Source organism: Equus quagga, chromosome 4, assembly GCF_021613505.1.
Source record: "Equus quagga isolate Etosha38 chromosome 4, UCLA_HA_Equagga_1.0, whole genome shotgun sequence".
Taxonomy (NCBI): Eukaryota; Metazoa; Chordata; class Mammalia; order Perissodactyla; family Equidae; genus Equus; species Equus quagga.
In genome coordinates this window covers 101,281,406-101,302,748 of record NC_060270.1, presented here as the reverse complement: position 1 = coordinate 101,302,748, position 21,343 = coordinate 101,281,406, and the positions used below count along the sequence as shown (strand labels likewise).

The 21,343-nt window shown below is 41.2% G+C and overlaps 1 protein-coding gene across 7 annotated transcripts in view; it reads left to right on the top strand.

Annotated features, from left to right (window-relative positions):
• Positions 1–21,343, top strand: part of RBMS1 (RNA binding motif single stranded interacting protein 1) — a 206,894-nt gene that overhangs the window by 169,839 nt on the left and 15,712 nt on the right. For all 7 annotated transcript variants that reach the window (XM_046658241.1, XM_046658243.1, XM_046658240.1 and 4 more), the window contains exons 5-6: positions 6,744–6,901; positions 9,371–9,450. In XM_046658241.1, the coding sequence (XP_046514197.1) occupies positions 6,744–6,901; positions 9,371–9,450 (238 nt within the window). The remainder of the gene's footprint in view (positions 1–6,743; positions 6,902–9,370; positions 9,451–21,343) is intronic.

The window sequence follows — 21,343 nt, the reverse complement described above, 5'->3', positions numbered from 1 at the left end:
GGCCTCCTTGCCCTTCAAGGCAGCTTTCTTGGGAGAATTAGCACGTCCCTGGGCCTGCTCTGCATCGTGTGGCCCACATCTAAGGTATGTTTGCCAACTGTCTGTGGAAGAGTTGTTACTTCCCAACCAACTTTAGGCTCCTTCAGCCAGGCTTTTTTACCTTTTAGATTCCTCAGGCTTAAGTTGGACGTTGATCTGTTATATCCACCAAGCTCCATGGGACACAGATCAGGCCTCCTGAGTGATCTGTTGAAGCCCCTCTTACTTGCCTGGTGGTGATAGTGAAGCAGCCCACATGGGGAGACTCAGAACACATCGGCGTTTCTCTCCTTATGTTGATTCTCAGCCTCTCCAGGCTCTCATAGGCAGGCAGGAGGTGGGTGGGTGGTCAGCTGAGCATCCCAAACCAGCTCTCAGCCAGCTCCTCTGCAGACTCTCTTTAGGTGGTCTGGTTTTTCATTCTGGAATGTGCGAGTGCCTGATACCCATTGTTTTGTGGCTTCTACTGAAACAAAGTTAGAAAGAGGCCTGTTTTAACAACCTACTACAAATGCAGAGTCCTTATTTAGAGCAGCCCCGTGAACACTTACTTAGGCATCTTTTCAGTGCTGATGATATTAAGCTGCATAGTATATTAAATATACAGTTTATTTTTTAAATTGCTTTTTCTCCCCAAATCCCCCTAGTACCTAGTTGTGTATTTTAGTTGTGGGTCCTTCTAGTTGTGGCTTATGGGATGCCACCTCAACCTGGCCTGACGAGCGGTGCCATGTCCGCACCCAGGATCCAAACCAGCGAAACCCTGGGCCACAGAAGCGGAGCGCGCAAACTTAACCACTCAGCCCCGGGGCCGGCCCCTACACTGTTTTGAAGAAGTCTTTACAGTACGTTTAGTCGAAACTGGCCTGGGTATAGATTGGCACTACATGTCATGTCAATAGTGTGCTTTGAATGCTAGCTTTCCCATGGGTTGATAATGAGCACTGTTCAAAGACCTCCTTAGGAGGCTTGGTCCTGTAAATTGGCTAGGAAAAATGATCCCTTCCCACATCATCTGTAGGGGAGGAATAGTACGCAGGTTCAGAGATGCTGGCAGTGTGCCAACATTCTGCACTTTATGAATTTCTTCACGTCTCTGTAGAGTGACTGAGTTTCCTGGACCTGATTTCTTTTTTGTTATATTATTAAAGGTACAAAAGGTATTTTAAATACTAGAGCATCCATTGTTCCATACCATAACCATGGATTTGAGTAGCTGGAGTTGACTTAGCCCCTTTACCGCTATCTAGATAAAGGAGCACCTGGCATGCACCTTTTGTGCAGACAAGTTTTTTTTTTTTTTTTTTTTTTGAGGAAAATTAGCCCCAAGCTAACATCTGCTGCCAATCCTCCTTTTTTTGCTGAGGAAGACTGGCCCTGAGCCAACATCTGTGCCCATCTCCCTCTACTTTATATGTGGGACGCCTACCACAGCATGGCTTGCTGAGCGGTGCCATGTCCGCATCCAGGATCCAAAGCAGCGAACCCTGGGCCACTGAAGTGGAACGAGCAAACTTAACCGCTGTGCCACCAGGCTGGCCCCATGTGAAGACAATTTTTAAGAGAAGTTTATATCTGGCTTCTCTGTTCGAATGATGAGGGACCTGTCACAGTCCACTTTCCTCAGTGAATTAATCAGGGTACTACAAGCTTTTAAAAATTCACATTGCTGGGGCCAGCCCTGTGGCCGAGTGGTTAAGTCCACTCGCTCTGCTGCAGGTGGCCCAGTGTTTCGTCGGTTCGGATCCTGGGCACGGACATGGTGCCGCTCATCCAGCCACGCTGAGGCGGCATCCCACATGCCACAACTGGAAGGACCCACAACTAAGAATATACAACAATGTACTGGGGGGCTTTGGGGAGAAAAAGGAAAACATAAAAAAAAATCTTAAAAAAAAAAAATTCACATTGCCACGTATTAAAGCCTTGCTTTCTTATGCAATCAGAAAAAACGAAGGGGCATTCTAGTAGGGGCGTCCAGGGGTAGGGGAGAATATAATACTGTTTGACATGTTGGCTACCTGAGTGGAAAAGGGACTCCACAGATACTAAAAACTGAATTGCAGAACTGCAAGTGGAGAGCATTAGGCAGCAATGACTGTTTCTTATTCCTGTTTTAATTTTCACTGCCTTGCTGGGTACCTGGCATATAGTAGATATGAAATGTTTGTTTTGTTGGTGATGAAAGAAGCCAGTTATGCAAGAGAAAGACTTTCTTCCCAGATTGGACGGATATTGAGAATTAAGAACGAGACATTTGAAAATTATATTTATTGAGCTCTGTCCATAGAGTACTCAGATGAAACTTTTCAAAAGATTTTCCCAAAGGCTCAAGGCCATTTCTGTTTATGTTAAACTTGGCATTCATTTCAGATGTGTGCATTTTTAAAATAAAAGAACCAGAATCTATGGAAAGAAGAGAAAAACTCAGTTAACGAGCTGAAAAGACATAAAACTCAGATCAACCTTGGTGATATCTGTAATAGAGTGACTTCTGTGGGCCTTTCAGCAGTACCGCTTAAGGCCTGCTGGGGGTCAGCAGTCATCATATGTTGTTTGCCTGGTAGTCAGCTTGCACGTTTTTGACAGTAAACAGGCAGTCAGTAGAGCAAGAATTTAATCCCCCTTCCACACAGAGGTCTACCGTGCTTCAAGCAGTTTGCATTCGCATGCCCGTAAGCAGCTATCTGCTGGTTGGTGAACCTATTCAGTACAAGAGAAAACAGATGTCTGGTCTTCCTGCCAAGTCCCTTTCTTGCATTTTAGGAACCATTCCACATGCACAGGGAGGTTTTTGTTAATTTCTTTCAGATGACGACTGAGTGCTTTACACTAGGCGGGACCTCCGAGCCCTGCTTTTCTACTCAAGTGAACATTAGTAGCCATTTATCCCTCTCACGGCCAATGTAGGATCTAGTTTTCTACTTGTTAGAGAAGCCATTGATCTCTCTCCATGCCTAGGGACAAAAAGAGGCCCGTTGGCCCCATTTTTATGTTTGGCCACCCATAATTTACAGAATAATTGTTTTTTTAGACATAGCATTGTGTGTAATAAAACAGAATTATGGTTGTCACTGATTTTAAAGAAACTAAATTACCCTCATTCAGGAACCACCCCACTTACTACAAGTATTATATATACCATTCACTATGAATGTATGGTAATTAGAATGCATGGACACTGTGGGGATTAGATATTTTTGTGGCCAGTACTGCCAGCTTGGAGTTTCTTCTTGTACTTGGTTTTTGGTTTTTTTTTTAATTATTGCAGCTTTGTGGTCAGTGTTTGCATTAGGATAAGCTGACTATTTGAAAAGAAAGATAAATAACGTTAGTTCTCAGGGTCATACCCAATGAAGAAACCTAATTAACTGAGTTGTTGCTATTGAAAACAAATGCCTTAAAATCGTAGGAAATGTTTACTTGTAGTTAGTCTGCTCCATCTGTTTATCAAAGAATGGGTCAAGGGCTCAATTTCTTTCTGGATTCTGACTTTAGCACTTACTGTATTTTTCTTCATTGGTGAACTTTCAAGAATCAAGACTTTAAAGAATATAATATTTTTATTGATATTTTAATAACATAAGCAACTAAAACAGATTTAGAAAGTGCTTAGTACCTACCTTGTCAACCCTTTTAAAAATACTTCACATATGACAAATTCTCCTATGAACGTTCTTAAATATTAGTCATTTAGATTTTTATAACTTAAAAAGAACTTCAAAAGAAAGCCCACAATATTTGTGTGTTTCTTATGTACATCTTTTTTTTATGCCATATCTTTGTCCAAGGAGCAAAAAAATGCTTTTTAATTAGGGGGTTCCCAGCTTTATTCTGAATCTGACAAAGCATGATTCAGACATCTAATAAGATAGATTTGATCATATCACTCTCTTGTTTCCATGCCTCCAAAAGCTGCCCATTTTTCCAGGCGTAGCTTTCTGACTGTGCTCCTCGCCCCTCATCCACCAGAGTACATGAAATCACAGGATAAACGTGGCTTACCTCCCTGGAGGATCAGTATTACTTGAAAGTCTTAGGTCACGAATACTGTTTGTGTGTTAAAGCAAACTCCAATATTTAGAAAGTAGATTGCAAAATTAATGTGACTTTTTTTTTTTAAGGTAAAGCACAAGACTTTAAGGAAATTTTGCAGCTCTGGCAAGCTACTTTTTGGGCCTCTGCCTACAGACTCTTCAGGATACATAGTCCTTTTCTTTGCTGTTAGCATTGCTTAAGTGGAAAAGTTTAAGCAGCAGTGACTGACAAAGTAAAATCAAACTTCTTAGTTAGCATTTCATAGTCTGGGTTCAGCCTTGTGACTTGTGCTTGTTTCTCAAGTCTCAATGTCATGTTGTCTGAAAAGTCTTCCCTAATCTTCCTAAGATAAGCGCCTCTCTGTCCTCTCATGTGATTTGTACACATCTCTATTGTAGCACTCGTTACAGGTGTTTCTATCTCCCCTACTTAACTGTTGGCAGCTAGAAGATAGGACTAGAGTCATGGTTGTTTTGTAAGGAGAGTCTGGGCCGTATGAGATGGACTGTAAATGTCCTTTGGCTGTATGAGGCTTCAGGGCTCCTCAGTACCCACCTTCAGAGAGAAAGGACCCCACATGCATTAGCCGATTAGGAGCAGACTTCCACAGGAATAAATACAGTCTTTCGCACCCGAGGAAAGCTTCCGGCACTTGGGACTTAGAGCTGACTTCAGAGGGCTGGTCAAGGAGCTGTGCAGTTAACTGGGCAGAGGTAGTAAGTGAAGTGGAAATAAGGAGATAAGATTTTACCTCTCATCCCACCTTGGAAGAATATGAAAATTTTAATACCTAAGACCATTTTGCCTTTCCCTATATTTTGAAACATTCTGTATATTATTTTAGTGCCTTAGGATTTATTAAATTGCCTTCCACTTTTTATACATTAAAGATACACTTCATGTGATTGTCACTAGGAGGTTTTGCTCAGCGTAAGATAATCAGTGGTACCGTGCTGAATTCATCAATTTCAGCTAGAAGGAAAGGTAGTTGCCATTTTGTTTAGCCTATGAAGGGTTAATGAAGTTAAGTGTTTGGCTTGCTGTTGAGCATTTGAAAATTTTTCATTTTTTCCGTGGACCCACCCACACCGACACACCCCCGAGAATTTGAGTCACCCAGGCTGGGAGCCTCTGCTCCATACCTTTGGGACTGGCCTGGTGACATGCTGCCGCCTTCTGTCGGAACCAGGAAGCCATAGCGATGGTGCTTTTTGCCCAGAATTTCTCAGTGTTTGATAACTTTAATTCTTGGGAATACTAGGGTATTTGCCATTCCCTCGGATACCAGATTGTTAGTTTAAATCTTGCCCATAAGTATAGCACAAAAGATCAGTGTTCACTTTTACTTGGAGATTTTATGAAAGGGCAGGTTTCATTTCAGGTTTAATTAATGCCTGGACACAGTTGGAAGTAGAGACTTTGTACAATTCGAACATGTGTATGCTTCACATATATTTTTAAAAAGTACTGTGCATTTTGAAAATCTAAAATATAATGAGTATCCTCTCCTGCTGCCTAAGGCTAAAACATCAATTAATGACTTTACTAATAGTGCTTATTAAAGAAAACTTAGAAGCTTGCATAATTCAATATGTAAAGATCCAATTGGTTAATAAGATCAAAGGAAAGCCTGCTGTAAAATTAATTGACCATCCTAATCTCACAATTGCAGAGGTGAATTTTGACTTGGTCAGAAAATATTCCATTTGTCATATAAGCTTTTTCCCTGATGATTTAACACCATACTCTTAATAAATATATATAGCAGTTACTGGTTCTCAGAAAATGCAGTTGCATATCTTTGGTGTCAGCTGATTCTATCTCGGCAAAGGAAAGATGAGTAACAAATGATCTGATTATTGCTTCTCGAACTTTCATATGCATATGAATCACCTGGAAATCTTGGTAAAACGCAGCTTCTAGTGCTGTAGGTCTTGCATGGGGCCTGGGCTTCTGCATTCCTAATTGGCTTTCAGGTGGTTCCATCACTGCTGGCCCCTGGATCGCTGTTTGAGTAGCAAGAATTTAGCAAAACTCCCTCCCCCATCTAGAGTTCAGCTTTACCCAGATTCTAAAATTTTCTCTGCCTTGAGTTTATCACTTTATATGGCTTTGAGTGTTCTTGTTTTTGTTAATTTAGGAGCTCTCCTTTTCCTATTGGTGATCCCAAGTCAGAAATAGTCAGGACCCTGCCATGGAGCAGAGGAGGGGAATTTGGGCAAAGCTCCCCTGGACTTTAGATGGGTTGGCCTGGAATCTGTTGTGTTTTTCTGGATTGAGTTATCAGCAGTAATAGCCTTCTGCGCAATATTGTGCCTGAGATGGACTGTGGAGGAGAGGGTTATTTTTGGGAACGCTGCAAACAGCTGAGAGTTGTGGTTCCATGAAGGCATCCTCTTCAACTCAGCAGTGCCTGCCAGCAGTTCCACTTCCAAATCTGCTAAGAATGGCTCAGTGGGACAAGTCTGACCTGCACAGATTGTCCAGGCTTCAGACACTCTTTTCAAGTGTCCAGGGTGACTTGGGCGTTCTATAGTTCCCATGATCTTGCTAGGGATTACTGAAAGGACCTGAGCAAAGACAGTGGCTAAGTAAAAGTAGATGTGTTGACACAAATATCTCATCTTCTATGGGGAATTAGTGAACAATTCTCTGTTCTGTTTTAGCAACAGGAACAAGATCCTACCAACCTGTATATTTCTAATTTGCCGTTGTCCATGGATGAGCAAGAACTTGAAAATATGCTCAAACCATTTGGACAAGTTATTTCTACGAGGATACTACGTGATTCCAGTGGTACAAGTCGTGGTGTTGGCTTTGCTAGGTAAGCATGCTGCACTGTCTTTACTATGTCAACAACAACAGCTCTGCTCAGTTTCCTGGAAAATAAAAATTGAGCAAGAAGAGAGAATTTAAGCAGGGTTATGGGAGTCAGTTACACCACGAATTTAAATGTGTAAATACTGGTTTGCATTTTTCCAAATCTTTTAGAAGTTCATTAGGATTCTTGAACCTGAGGACACTAAATATTTGGTGACTCAGGGCAAGGAAATATCAGATGAGCGATAATTCTGAAAGTGTGTGTCCCTAATATTTTGATTAATTAGATCAGGATGCCTATAACTTCTTAAAAATAAAGATCTCAGGTTCCTAAATAGATTGGTATTTTTTTTGGCATTAGATGGGAGTTTGAATCATCATTGATAAAGTCAATGAATGAGATTATTTCAAACATCCGGAAAGGAAGACGCCCATCTAACCACCAGTTGCTATACTGATTGTAGCATTTTATAATTTTGTTTCAGATTCTTTTTTTAAGAAGTCAAAAGTTACAGATATCGGAAGTGCCCTCACTCCTTCCGTCTTATTTTTATCCCTTTCTCCCCAGAAAGGATACTCCAGTGTAATGAGCAATTTGGTTTCTAAAGGAAAAATCTTACACAGAAGGAGCTTTGATTTTTGACATAGTTCTAATCCAAAAACCCATGCACAAAAACTGATTTTACATTATTTAAGAACCTATTAATACTGTGCAGTAACAGATATGTAAAGTATTGACTTTGATTTTGAAGGAAAAATTGCTGACCTTTTTACGTTATCCTATTTGATGATAATCACATCAAACACAGACCTATGAGATAACAAAGCAAGCTTTGTTCACTATTTACATATAAGAAAATTGAGGCAAAGATGGGACTTTTCCACTGTCACCAGACTGCCAACTAATGAAGCAAGGTCTGGTACTCATTCTTCTGGCTTTTAGTTCTTTCTGTTAGCAAGATAATTTTATAATTAACTAAAATATTCTACAGGTAGAAAGTCACCAAGGCTAGCGTCTCCAGAGTATACTTCATTAGTTGAACGGATCAAGATGAGGGGCTCGCCTGGTGGCATCGCGGTTAAGTTCACGTTCTGCACACTTTGGTGGCCCAGGGTCCGCCAGTTTGGATCCTGGGTGTGAACCCATGCACTGCTCATCAAGCTATGCTGTGGCAGGCATCCCATATACAAAGTGGGGGAAGATGGGCACAGATGTTAGCTCAGGGTCACTCTTCCTCAGCAGAAAGAGGAGGATTTGTGACAGATGTTAGCTCAGGGCTAATCTTCCTCCAAAAAACAAAGGATCCAGATGAAACAATGAAAAGATGGTCACCTCAAAATTGTCACCTCTGTGGGTGTTCTTCTGAAAGCAGATCAAGTAGTTTCAGTTCTACGTCCAAAGTCAGAACCCAGTTAAATTCAGTTGCTTTTTAACACTATCACTACCCATTGAAACCAAGATGTAAGTCTCTGGGTAGTCCAGGAGTGTAGCACATTTGATTGGATTATGGAATATTTCTTCCATTAAAGAAAAATAAGTTGGGGTCGGCCCGGTGGTGCCACCGTTAAGTTCACACATTTCTGCTTTGGCGGCCTGGGATTCACCAATTCAGATCCCAGGTTCAGACCTACGCACCACTTGTGAAGCCATGCTGTGGCAGGCGTCCACATAAAGTAGAGGAAGATGGGCACGGATGTTAGCTCAGGGCCAGTCTTCCTCAGAAAAAAAAAGAGGAGGATTGGCGGCAGATGTTAGCTCAGGGCTAATCTTCCTCAAAAATAAAAAAAAAATTGTTAAAAAAAAAAGAAAAAGAAGTCAAAATAATTTAATTCCCCTGAAATGTTTCTCGAATGTTTTTAGCCACCTGCAGATGTAGAATGAGCTGTAGAGTTAGGCTTTTTCCTTTAATTACTCCTCCAAAGCCAAGATGACAAAGAAGGTAAATAGTTAACTTCACTAATTCAATTTTAAATGTGAAACACATATAAGGCACACTCTGATTTGCACTAGTTCTTATCATGACTTTTGACCCTGTCATTTTGTGAATATGTGAAAGGAAAGACCATCTTTCAATGACCAGTAGTCTACCAGCAGTAAATCCTGAGTATTTTAAACTGGTATTTTTGTTTTTAATTCAATACCATGACTAACAAAGCTATTGCTTATCGACTGTCCATTTTCCAACAAGTAGAAAAAAAATTGTACATTTGATATGCTCAATAGTGAACACTTCAATATAATCTATTTCTTTTTTGATTCAGAATGTACTCTGTGGTTATCAATTTTCATTTTACCAAAGAAGTACACAAACAACAATAAGATAAAAGATAGGATAAACCTACTTTTCCTTATTCACATTTTTGATAGATTTCATTTGTATCCAGTAAGCCTATAAGAATGTGTTCACATTGCACAGAATAAGATGAAAACTGAGACATCTCTAAATATTTGTCTTCTGTTTTTTTTAAATAGGATGGAATCAACAGAAAAGTGTGAAGCTGTTATTGGTCATTTTAATGGAAAATTCATTAAGACACCACCCGGAGTTTCTGGTATGTTGTTTGTCTAAAATTTTATCAGTAGTCTTTTATATATGGTGAATATAATTTTAGCACTTGATGATTCTTAGGTCAAGAATAAAAACCCTTCAGTTAGCTCTTTAAAATTTTTTCTTTGCATCTCCAAATAAGACTTAAAGACTCAAAAACTCACCTCTCCCCAAACATTGGGTGTTTAAATATGAGTGGAAGCAGACCCATGGTGCAGAGCTGTCTGACTTGTAAAGCGTTCAGAAACCTCTACTTGGATGCTTAAGCCATCCTCTAAGCCACCTTATCACCATCCTCAATAAATCTTCTGTCCTTCAGTCACATCCGTTGGGGACTGTGGTACTTTCCACCACAGCTCCTGCCTTTGTTCTGGAAGATTTCAACAAGTGCTACCCCTCCCTCCTTAGAATGCCTGGGCCTCACCTCCTACGGCCTTTCTGTCCACTTCCTCCCGTTGTTCTGCCTTGTGTTGTCAAGACCAAGAACACTGCACTTCAGGAGCTTCTCGTTCCACCCTCACACTCGCTCTAACTCCTACAAAACCTGATGTGAAATACAAAGGGATCCTTCCATTTTTACTCTTCATTGGTCCTTCTTTACCTCTTTCCTATCCCTACCAAATCTGGTCTCCATTTTTCCCACTAAAACCATTTATTTAGCAGCATACTCAGTTTCCTTGTACTCTATCCTTTGGTCACACCTGCCTAGCAGAACCCTGAGCCTGGATTAATCCTACAGCCGTCCACCCTCACTGCTCCTGTTACATCCAGGCAGGTAAAGGCTGTCTCCAGCTTGACCAGACCCTCAGTATCACTGATCCTCACTCAGCTTTCTCACCCTTCCCTAGCGTAATTCTTGTCAGTTTTCACCATCCTGCTCAGTCCCCTCCCTCACCCCTGACTCCCGACTCTAAGCAGATGACTTCACTTCCTACTTGATGAATAAAATTGGGATCACCAAATGAACACGCCATCGTCAACTTCCTGCTTCCTTCCAGCAAGGAGACCTACACCCACACCCGTTCTTGCTTCTCTCCTTCCCAGAAGTCTCCAGGACAAGGGGTTCAAAGCCAGGCTCTTGATCCCACCCCACTGGAACCTTGCTCTGCCACTTATTCCCTCCCTCTCCTATAATTTCAATGTCTTTTGCTTTTATTTTTTTTTTCAACAAAACCAAAAACCTTTATTTTCAACTAATAACAGATCTCTGGCAAGATTAATTGATAGATAAATGGGAGAAAATGCATAAACAACACTAGGAACAAAAATTGTGAACGTAACTACAATAGACATTCTTAAAATCACAGAATATGTGAACAAAACTATGAACAACATTATGCCAATAAATTGTAATATATAATTTTGTAAAAAAATCTATCCATTTGTGTTTGAGATTATTCAGGTCTCTGTGATCTTGACACTAAATTAAATTAAGCACTCTTTAGCTCCTCACGTAAATCTTTTAAAAGTGTAGTCTCCACTTCCTCAGTGCCCATTCACACGTTGGCTCTCTCTAATCTGACTTCTTCTGCTAGGGTGCAACTGAAAGTCCTCGTGGTGAATTCACTGTATGAGTCTGCTAGGGCTGCTGTGACAAAACACCACAAACTAGGTGGCTTCAACAATAGAATGTGTCGTGTCATCATTCTGAAGGCTAGAAGTCCAAGATTAAGATGTCAGCAGGATTGGCTCCGTCTGAGGGCTGTGAAGGAGAATCTGTTCTAGGTCCCCCTTCTTGGCTTTTAGATGGCTGTCTTCTCCCTGTAACTTCACATTATCTTTCCTCTGTGTGTTTCTCTCTCTGTCCAAATGTCCCCTTTTTATAAGGACACCAGTCCTTGTATTAGGGCCCACCCTAATGACTTCATTTTAACTTTAAAGACCCTGTCTCTAAATAGGGTCACTGTGTGTGTGTGTGAGAGAGATACAATTCAACCCTTAACACTTACCTTCTGATTATCAAATTTGGAGACTTTCCTGTCTTTTTTATGCTCTGTCTGCCTGCTGTATGTGGCATTGCTTGTCTCTCACTCAGGCTTGAAATGTGTCCTCGTCTCTGTTTCACCTCTTTCTCTATTTTCTTCCCATCTTGTATTAATTACTTTTTTGTGGGCTTGTTTCTTCTATCTGCTCTTTAATTATTATTGTTTCCCTGAATTCCATTTTTGGCTCATGATTGATTTCATTCACTCTCAATATTTCAACTATTACTTAATTCAGACAGCTCTCAAACATTTCTCTCTCTTCCCAGCTTTTCCCCTGAGTTTCAGGTTGCCTGGCCTCAGTCACCTTACATTCATCTACTCCAAAACTCAACTGGTTCCCCTTCCCATCTAATCCTGCTCCTCTTCCTATTTTCCTTATCTTGGTTAGTATAACCAGTATCCACCCAGGGTACCCAAGCTGGGACCCTAGGACTCAATCATCCTGGGCTCCCCTCTCCCCCTCCGTCCGTCATCACTCACACATAGTCATTCAAGTCCTTGTATTTCTCTTCCCAGTTATTTCTAGAATCTCTCCTCTCTCCTCCAGCCCTCCTACCATGGCCTAGTTTAACCCCTTATCTCTCACCTAGGCCATTATAGTGGCCTCCTCATTGCCAGCCCTGTCTCTAGTCTTTCCTTTCTCAGATATTGTCCCTGACTGCAGCCAAAGAGATTTAGATAAAATGTGGGCCTCTGTGTCACTTTACTGCTAACAAATTCATCTTCCCCCAGAAGAGAAGACCCGGGACCTAGAATGACATTGAAGGCTGGAGGTGACAGGACTCTTGCCCACTTCTTCAGTCCTGTCTCCTTCTGTTCCTTGCCTTACTCTTTATCTTCCTCCAGTGCTAAGCTACAAATGGTATTCCGCACACACGCTGCTTCATTTCTCTCTGCTTTCTCTCACATGGTTTCCAGTTTCTTGGATCTCTCCAGTTCTCTTTAACCTGGGTGGCCTCCTCACCTTGCAAGACTCTGTTCAAGGCTTGCCTCCCCCTGCAAGGGCCTCCTCTGATCCAGTTGGGTTACCTTCAGTTTGCACAGCACCCTGAGGACACCCATCTGTGTCACAGCATTTAATGTGTTTACTTGTCAGTCCACTAAACTGTAAGCTCCTCGAAGGCAGGAACTGTTTTCTCATCATACTGTTTTCATGCCAAGCACAGTACTCAAACCGTACTAAGCAAGAGTAAATGTTTGTTGATTTTATGTGAATTTCACTACACTGTTCACCAAGACAGTGCTACCTGTTTATAAGCCAGCATGCTAGTGGTTGACCACAAACAAGAAGACATTTCAGTTTTTCCCCCATATGCTAGCTGTGCATGTGTAACTAGTGTTCAGTATTTATTTTTCTATAGCTCCGAGGTTCCAGCTTTAACTGGGTGGCTGATGATTATGACTAGGGATTCACTTTAATTTTCTTTCTTTTTTTTTTTTTTTAAAGATTTTATTTTTTCCTTTTTCTCCCCAAAGCCCCCTGGTACATAGTTGTGCATTTTTAGCTGTGGGTCCTTCTAGTTGCGGCATGTGGGATGCCGCCTCAGTGTGGCTTGATGAGCGGTGCCATGTCTGCGCCCAGGATCCGAAGTGGCAAAACCCCGGGCCGCCAAAGCAGAGCGCGTGAACTTAACCACTCAGCCACGGGGCCGGCCCCAGCACTTTAATTTTCTGCATCAATTGAGTCTCACTTCATAGAGAACCTATTTGTAAGTATGTGCAATACCACAGACTACCCTTCATCTTGTAATACTAAAACCTGACAGCATACGGTTGGCATGGCTGTATGTGAACTTGAACTGCCTACAGGCACGAGATTGGAGCCTAAAACGTAAGACCTGGAAGTACACTACTCCAAGGAACTCAGCCTTGTGAAAGAGCTGCTTCTTTGTTTTTTAAGTTAGTTTTGTTTTCCCATCAACAACACTTGAGTTGAAAGAAAAAGAAAAGGAAGTGTTTTTACCCTCCAACCAAGTAAAGACAAAGGAGAGATTTCATACATGGGAATTTAGCCCCGTGCACAGCTGACGTCTGGTGTCCTCTTCGCTTCCCTGTGCCATCTTTTGCCTAGTCAGGACCCTGGAGTATTAGTCCATTTGAAGGGCTGCTCATCCACCCACCTGTGACCTTTTTTTTTTATTTTTTTATTTTTTTGAGGAAGATTAGCCCTGAGCTAACATCTGCTGCCAATCCTCCTCTTTTTGCTGAGGAAGACTCGCCCTGAGCTGACATCCATGCCCATCTTCCTCTACTTTATATGTGGGATGCCTATCACAGCATGGCTTGCCAAGTGGTGCCATGTCTGCACCCAGGATCCGAACCAGCGAACCCCGGGCCACTGAAGCGGAATGTGTGCACTTAACCGCTGCACCACAGGGCTGTCCCCAACCTGTGACTTCTTTACTCTCTCAGCTCATTGTTGGGTGCAACAAGGAAAGTTCAAGAAGGAAAAACATCCCAGCACACGTTTGTTTTGATGCTGTATCAGTCTGAGATAAGATCTGCCAGTTCCTTGAATGAAATCCAGGGTGTCACACATGGAGGTTGTTGGACAGTTTGCTTTTTTCGCCAAATGACTTCATAGTTGTGTCATCTATTTCTTTCGAAGTGGGTTTGAAGACTATTGGTCATACCCATTCAAGGAAACAAAAAGACCTTGATTTCCAAACCACATGTAAATGATTGTAGGATTTTCTGCATCTTTGCAACTAGTAGAGAATAGTTTCTTCCAAGTTGTGCCAAGTGTCAAATGGGGCACAAAAAACAGACAGGTTCCTTCTACATTGAGAGCATCGCTGTTGAAGGAGCAGCCATGCAGTTAGACTCTTCTCTTTGTTCTGAATCAGAACTTAATTTTATGCCATTTTCTAATATTTAATGATCTTTGGCAACAGGGGCTGTGTTTTGTTTTTAATCTTGTGGTAGGCGCAGAAAGCCTGTGCATCGCCCTGGACCAGCAGAAGTTACCAAGTGGTTTCCAAGAGCATTTTTCATGTAGAGTTCCTACCAATAATCATGGCTATTTTGAGGGCCTTTTTGGATACCCTTTTGCACGTAGGCGTGGTTCACCTCTCTTTAGGCAGGAGCTTAAACTGTCCAGTGCAGGACTTGAAAGCATGCTGTTCAGTGAACTCAACTTTTGCCCAGAACAAGTCCCCAGTAAATAGGAGAACCCACAACAGAATTTGAAACAGTTTTCAACTTCTCTGGATTTTTTCCCTTGTTTTTGTACACATAATAGGAGAATTATCTTTGACTATCAGTCTGTTTATTAGATGCTGCTCTCTCCCTTCTATAGCTTGAATGACTACTCCATAGCATGGGTTTCTCCGTGGAGTGCATATGATTCTTTTCAGCAGAACCAGATGAAAAACGAAAATATTGTCAGGCAAGGGTAAATTGAATGAGCCTCCACTTTAATGTTTAAATAATGTAGGCTCATTGCTAGGCAGACATAACATTTCATAAATACAGTCAGAGGATGGTTTATTTAATGATGCAAGTTGTTTAGCTGGCATAAGCAGAATTATCCAGGATGGTTTCTGTCAGAGTACTCAGATTCTTGCACGACTGGCAATTTGCCTGTGACATTGGAGCCAAGTACAGAAAAGAAACCCATGTTAAACACAGTTTCCAAAAGCCTGTTTCTGAAAATTAACAAACTGGACAGTGAACTCATCTTAACCGTGACTCTCTTAAGAAAGTCTCTATTTGGAAAAGCAGAAGGAAGTCAGCTATGCACGTGAGGTGACGCTTCTCAAATGCCACCCATCCTCCTGCCAACACACTCTTTTCATACCAGGGTGATGTGGCTGGGTTCCCCCACGCCAGACAGACTCCAACCTGGGCTGGAATATGGTACATAATGTAGTACATGTTTATAGTTGTATAAAAGTCCACGTCACAATTTTTAATGCAGTCTGTTTTCTGAAATTGCTTTTTAAAAATCTCATGCTTTTGTGTCTGATGTTACCATATTTTAGAGAGACTTTATCTTTTCTTATATCAAATTCTTCTTTAAACTCTTCAGAGTTTGTGTTGAAAAAAATAATTGTTCTTAAGGTCTTTCCTTGTGTCATTCCCTACCCAGTCTCTCACTGTTCCCCGTAAATGTTGAAGCATTGTCTGTTATTTGGATCTATATTGGTTTTGAGTGCTGGCTGGTTTGCAGTAAGTCAGATTTGCTTGGAAGGTCCCTACCCAGGGTAAAAGAACCAATGACTTCTTTGTGAGATGATCTAGGTGAATTCCATAGAGGTTTAAAATATCTAGTTAATATTTGCTAGATAAAAATTCCATTATGGAGAAATAGTATGGTGGTGGTTTCCCACATTGTGAATGTTAGAAACAAGGGATGGGAAGTTTTAGTTACGTATAACTGATGTCCAAATTAGGAGACATGCCTGAGACAAAAACACTGTCACTTGCGGTCGTGATTCAGGGATTTGTCTAAAAAATGCTGCTGCAGTACCTTCCTGGAAGAAAGTGCAGTCTCTGAGAAGACTAATGCACATGGCATGTGAGCTGGAACTCTCCTGGAGCTGCTTGCCCTGCGCCTGCTGTTTTTGCCTTTGTGGGCGACACACACACCCCCCATGATAAAGGTCACACGTGTTTAATGCTGCAGGAGGCAATGTGATCACCCATCTCTCTTTCTGGACCTCTCCATGACATTAATAGAGTCTGAATAAGTCCCTGTGTGCTAAGGACAGAGAATTAAAAAAAAAAAAAAAAAAAAAGAAATGTGTCTAGTCACTGGATATGTGTTAGATCCTCAGCACTGTGCTGGCATCGTTCTGCCACATCGCCCAGAGCTTCGTCTGTGTCATGGAGGAGCTCCAACGAGGTGCGTATGTGACTGCTGGCTGACTCCATTCAAAGACCTCGGCTTGTTGTACATCTGCTTTCTGTGTTACCCTGACTTTTCAGATTGGGTTATGTGCCCAGCAGGGCTTCAGAACTGCTCTTCCCCACATTTCCTTACTCCCTGGGTAGAGTTGGTATTATTAGGACGTTGTCCTATGCCAGGAGGCAGAAAAGGTAACGTTTAGAGGAAAAATTATGACTCCAGTAAAAAGGCTGGAAATCTTTCAAGGGTTTTTATTGCCCATTTTGGTCCCTGAATATTTGTCTTAAGCATTGTTACTCTGTAAAAACAGAACATTTTGGCAGCTCTAGGACAAAAGAAACACTTGAAGTCATGTGCACTGCTCATGGTACCTTTAGGACAGTGGGATCATACCTTTGGAATTGTGGTCTGCTGACGTCCCCCCAACCCAGCATGTACAAGAGAGCAGAGTCTAAATGCACATCATATTGAGATGTCCTCTCCAAGGGCTGCACTCTGTGAGAAATCATTGCCATGAAAGCAAAAGTGTTGGAACAGTCCTGGGTGGCCAGTGGGTGAGGGCTGTCTTGCAGATGCAAAACTCAAACTCATTCTCCATTAAGGAGAAAGAAGTCTAGTTTGTAAAAAGTGTCAAGGGACCCCAACTAGAAATGTGCCAGTAATTTAGCAGAAGATGCCCGAGGGCCACGCCAGGCTTAATGGGGCTGCCTTTGGACAATTATTATCACCCTCAATCATACCTAGCCTACAGCAGGGCCCTCAGATTAGTTTTACACCTTTACTTTATCAGGTTCTGTCAGGGAGAAACAGTGATGGAGTAAGATTTTATTAAAGCATCAGGATCTTGGGTGGAAGATGTAGGTGTTACTATGAAACAGTTTTCTAAAAGGCATTTGCCAGTAACTTCAGCCTTAACTACAACTTGAACATTTATGTGAAGCCAAGGCAGCTGTCCTAACCAGCTCGTTAAATCTCACAGAATCAAATCCCATGGAAACAGGCCAGTCCCTAAAAATGTTTATAACTTTTGAACCAGAAGTCCCTCTCTTGAGAATTTATCTTAATAATTCAAAGGCAAGAGGAGGAGCCATAAATTAAAATTTTGAGCTCCTTCTGTTGTCATGGTAATAACAATGGTTAATAAGAGCTGTTCTAAGTACTTTATATGTTAATTATAATGATCCTTTGAAGTGAGTACTATTACTGTTCCCATTTCACAGATTATGAAACCAGAGAGATTGAGTAACTTACCCAGAGTCACTAGCTAGTAACTGGCAAAGCCAAATTTCAATCTCGGGGAGACTAATCTAAAGCCGGTGTTCTGACCATAGAATCTGACCACCAGTACAGCATTTGGCACTGGGATTGGAGAGATAAATGAGATACACACATAGATGTTCATACAATGTTAGTTGTAATAACAAAGAAACTATACATGATCCCTTTTCAAATAGAACATTATGTAACCATTTTTTCTTAAATGATTCTATAACAAGGTGGGGAAAAGTGCACAATGTAAATGGTAGAAGGAAAGGACCTATCATTGCAAATATGAAAAATAAATATAGAAAAGTAGTAAATGTAGAATATTAAAATATTGATGTTGGAGTGATAGGGGGAAGTACTGCATTTTCCTTTTCCATTCAACCTGACTTTAATGTTGTTAAATCGTTATTTTACTGAAAGGTAAAGCTAAGTGGGAGATGGCACCACTATATAAGAGTCAGGAAAGGAGGAGAGACGAGGACCTAACCGCAGGCGTAGGAGGCCAGGGGCTGTGGAGAGCAGCTGTAAGTCTGGGCTGTGGTCGAGCAGGACAGCAGGATTTGGTTAGAAATGAAGAGGGGGCTAAAACAGGAAACGATCTTGTACACATAGAAAAATGGATAATATCTATTCAATCTTAGGTTGAAATTTTTAAAAGAAGAGCCCCAGGTAGTTCCTTGCATGTTGTTAATTGAGGAATTTTGAAAGTAGGCAACATTATCAGAAAGCTAGCTAATTATAGTTGTGAGTGGGCTAGTTGTCCACAAGTGATGGAAAAGCTTCTGTCGAGAGTAGTTCACATTTTACAGAATGTTGATTGGGGTAACATACTGTGTAACTAGAAAAATGGACATTTAGATGTAGCATTTTCTCCAGCTGTTAGAACATAGTGAAGAAAAGGTCCACGCTACAGAGAAATCTGAGTCTTCTGAGCCACTTGATTAGAAGTGTGAGGAGGACTCCTGGAGCTCACGTCATGATCTACAGGGCTTAGTCAAAGCAGGCATTCTAGAAGTGATTTATAGTGTGGCCATCAAGGCCACATTTGAGCCTCAATTACAGTAGAGTTTGAGCTTCAGAAGATGAGTAAGGAAGCTGCTTGGTAGAGATGTGCATTGAGTCATGATGGGCATCACCCATCTGGCACTTAGGAGGGATGATTAGTGCCTCAAAGTCGGGCATTGTAAAACATCATCCCACCCATAAAGCCCTGTTGAGGACACTGGAGAATCGAGTGATGCAGTGGCCTTAGATGGCTCTAAGAGGCACCAAAAAGTATTAGACCAGTGTTTGCATTTGTGGTGTTGCCTGCTGGAGGTAATAGTACAGTGGTCAAACTTTTGGAAGTCCGCGTTCCTGTTGATTCTGATGAACAAGAAAATAACAAGGAAGAGAATCTAACCTGAGAGATCTCACAAGACATCCCACGTGTACCCTTTACAAACCCAAAAGACTTGTTATTAATTAAGGAGAAATTCAGCCTAGAATACTCTGCATATTTGGCAAAATCAATTGATTGGGGTAATTTTATATGACTTTTGTATCCATTTAATACAGGAATATATCTGAAATCACAAATCGTTTGTTAGAACTCTTTGCAATTAATAGTTTTGCACAATAAGGTAAAGAGTTGCTAATAGAAAAAATTGACCACGTAGAGGATAATTTTTTAAAGTTAATTTGCCCAAACTTACCTGTGGATCATAGTCATCTTACTGATATTCATGGCCTTCCTTTTCTGCATGTCGGTCCTCCTCAATACCCCCTTTCTAAAAAAAAACTATCAAGGAGGTCACCTGAAGGGTCTGTTCTGTAGAGCAATGTGACGTCATGTAGGGTTTCCCAATCTTCAACCCAGAAACTGTGCATTAGGCTCCAAAACACAAACTAGAGACTATCGCCTGGTTTGGAATAAGCCACAGGATATACCAGTCAAGTAAAGGTCTCTCATTTTGAAACGAGCGCACACACTAAAAACAAGTGGGCCATGACACAGATCTGAGTGTGTGTGTGTGTTTGTTTTTCTGTTCAGAAATCTGAAATCATCTAACCCTTCCTTAGCTTAATGGTAACATAAATGTCTTAAAGAAATCATCACATAGTTGCTTTCCTGGAGCACATGGTGTAATCTTTGTAATAAATAAGAAATCAAGAACTTATAGGGATAAGCTGTTTCTCATAATGTCATCCAAGTATAGAGAGCAGCAGCTGTAAGAGAAATATGCTGTTCCTGTATCAGAAGTATTTCACTTCTGGGTGGCATTTTTATTAAAAACAAACATCTCTGAAAACAGTGCTGTGTCCCACAAATGGCTAAATGAGTTTTCATAAGATTGGGTGCACTCTTGTCCCCATTAGACTGCAAACCCTATGAGGTAAGAGCCTATTTTAGGAGCCAGCCTTGGTGGCATAGTGGTTAAGTTCACGCGCTCTGCTTCAGCAGCTCAGGGTTTGCTGGTTCAGACCTACACACTGCTCATCAAGCCATACTGTGGCAGCATCCCGCATAGAAGAGCTTAGAACTAGGATATACAACTATGTACTGGGGCTCTGGACAGGGAAAAGAAAAAAAATTAAAAAGAGAAAGATTGGCAACAGATGTTAGCTCATGGCCACTCTTCTTCACCAAAAAGCATACCTTAAAGAAAATGAAAAAATAAAAATAAACCAGAATGATTTTGTAAAAAAAAAAAAAAAAAAGGAGACCGTATTTTATCCACCACTGTATCCCTAGTTCTTAACACTGTACCTTGCACATAGTAGGTACTCAATAAAAATTTCAGCACTAAATAGACCAAAGGGAATTTTAATAGAAGAAAGAAGCCATTAGAATTTTATGTTGCTTCACATGGAATACTGTGAACTGAAACAACTATTTTAAAAATGTTTCCCTGAAACAAGGGGCCAACAACTATTTTAAAAATGTGTGGTTTCTACTGGTTATAATTCTTATTTTAAAATAGGAAGTTTGCTTTCCTGAGGTATGAGACACCTGCCAGGATAAAAACTGTTTTAGCTACTTACCTTTTTGCTTGTAGAGGGGGAAAAATATCTTAATGACAGCACAAAATCATGTGGTAAATAGAATTCATTTTGGAAAGATGCAACTATATCCTGTTCCCTTTGTTTCAGTTTAAATGATATATTTGCAAACATGTCATTGCTCACCTAACGTTTACCTCATCATTATACATCTTCAGCAGGGTTTTTTGTTGCGTGAGATTGCTTTTTCTTCGACAGAGCGTAGTTGAGATGAACGAAATGTGTTGGAAGCACCTTACCACAGATACAGGAACACTTGGCCTTTCTGCAGATGTGGAGCTTTGGCACCCGCCAGGAATTGCTCCCTAACTGCTTTCGTTCACACCTGCCCGTAGTGAACTTCTGGAATCAGCCCAATCTGGTTGCCTTCTTTCTCTGGAAGAAGTGATGCCCATGAAGGAAGATGGTCCGTTTGCATTACTCACTGTGCCAAGTAAACTCTTTGTTAAAAAAAAAGTTGGATTTCAGTCCAGGAGCTAGTCTTTAGAAGGCCGCCAGATAAAAATGTCTCCTCCAAGTGAAGTCCCACAAAGGGCCAACATCAGTTTATTGTACTCTCTCTTGCCCTATGAGGTTATGGGGAGGCAAAATCCTGAAACCTCAGATGTCAGTGGAGAAAACATTCGATGTAGTAAGAACCTTTCTAGATCTGTGGAGAGTGAGATCTTGCATCTCTGTCAGAGTTCTCGATTTGTCCTTAGAAATCAAGGTGGTGCATCCCCGGCCACAGCAGACAGACACTCTCCTCACTCTCA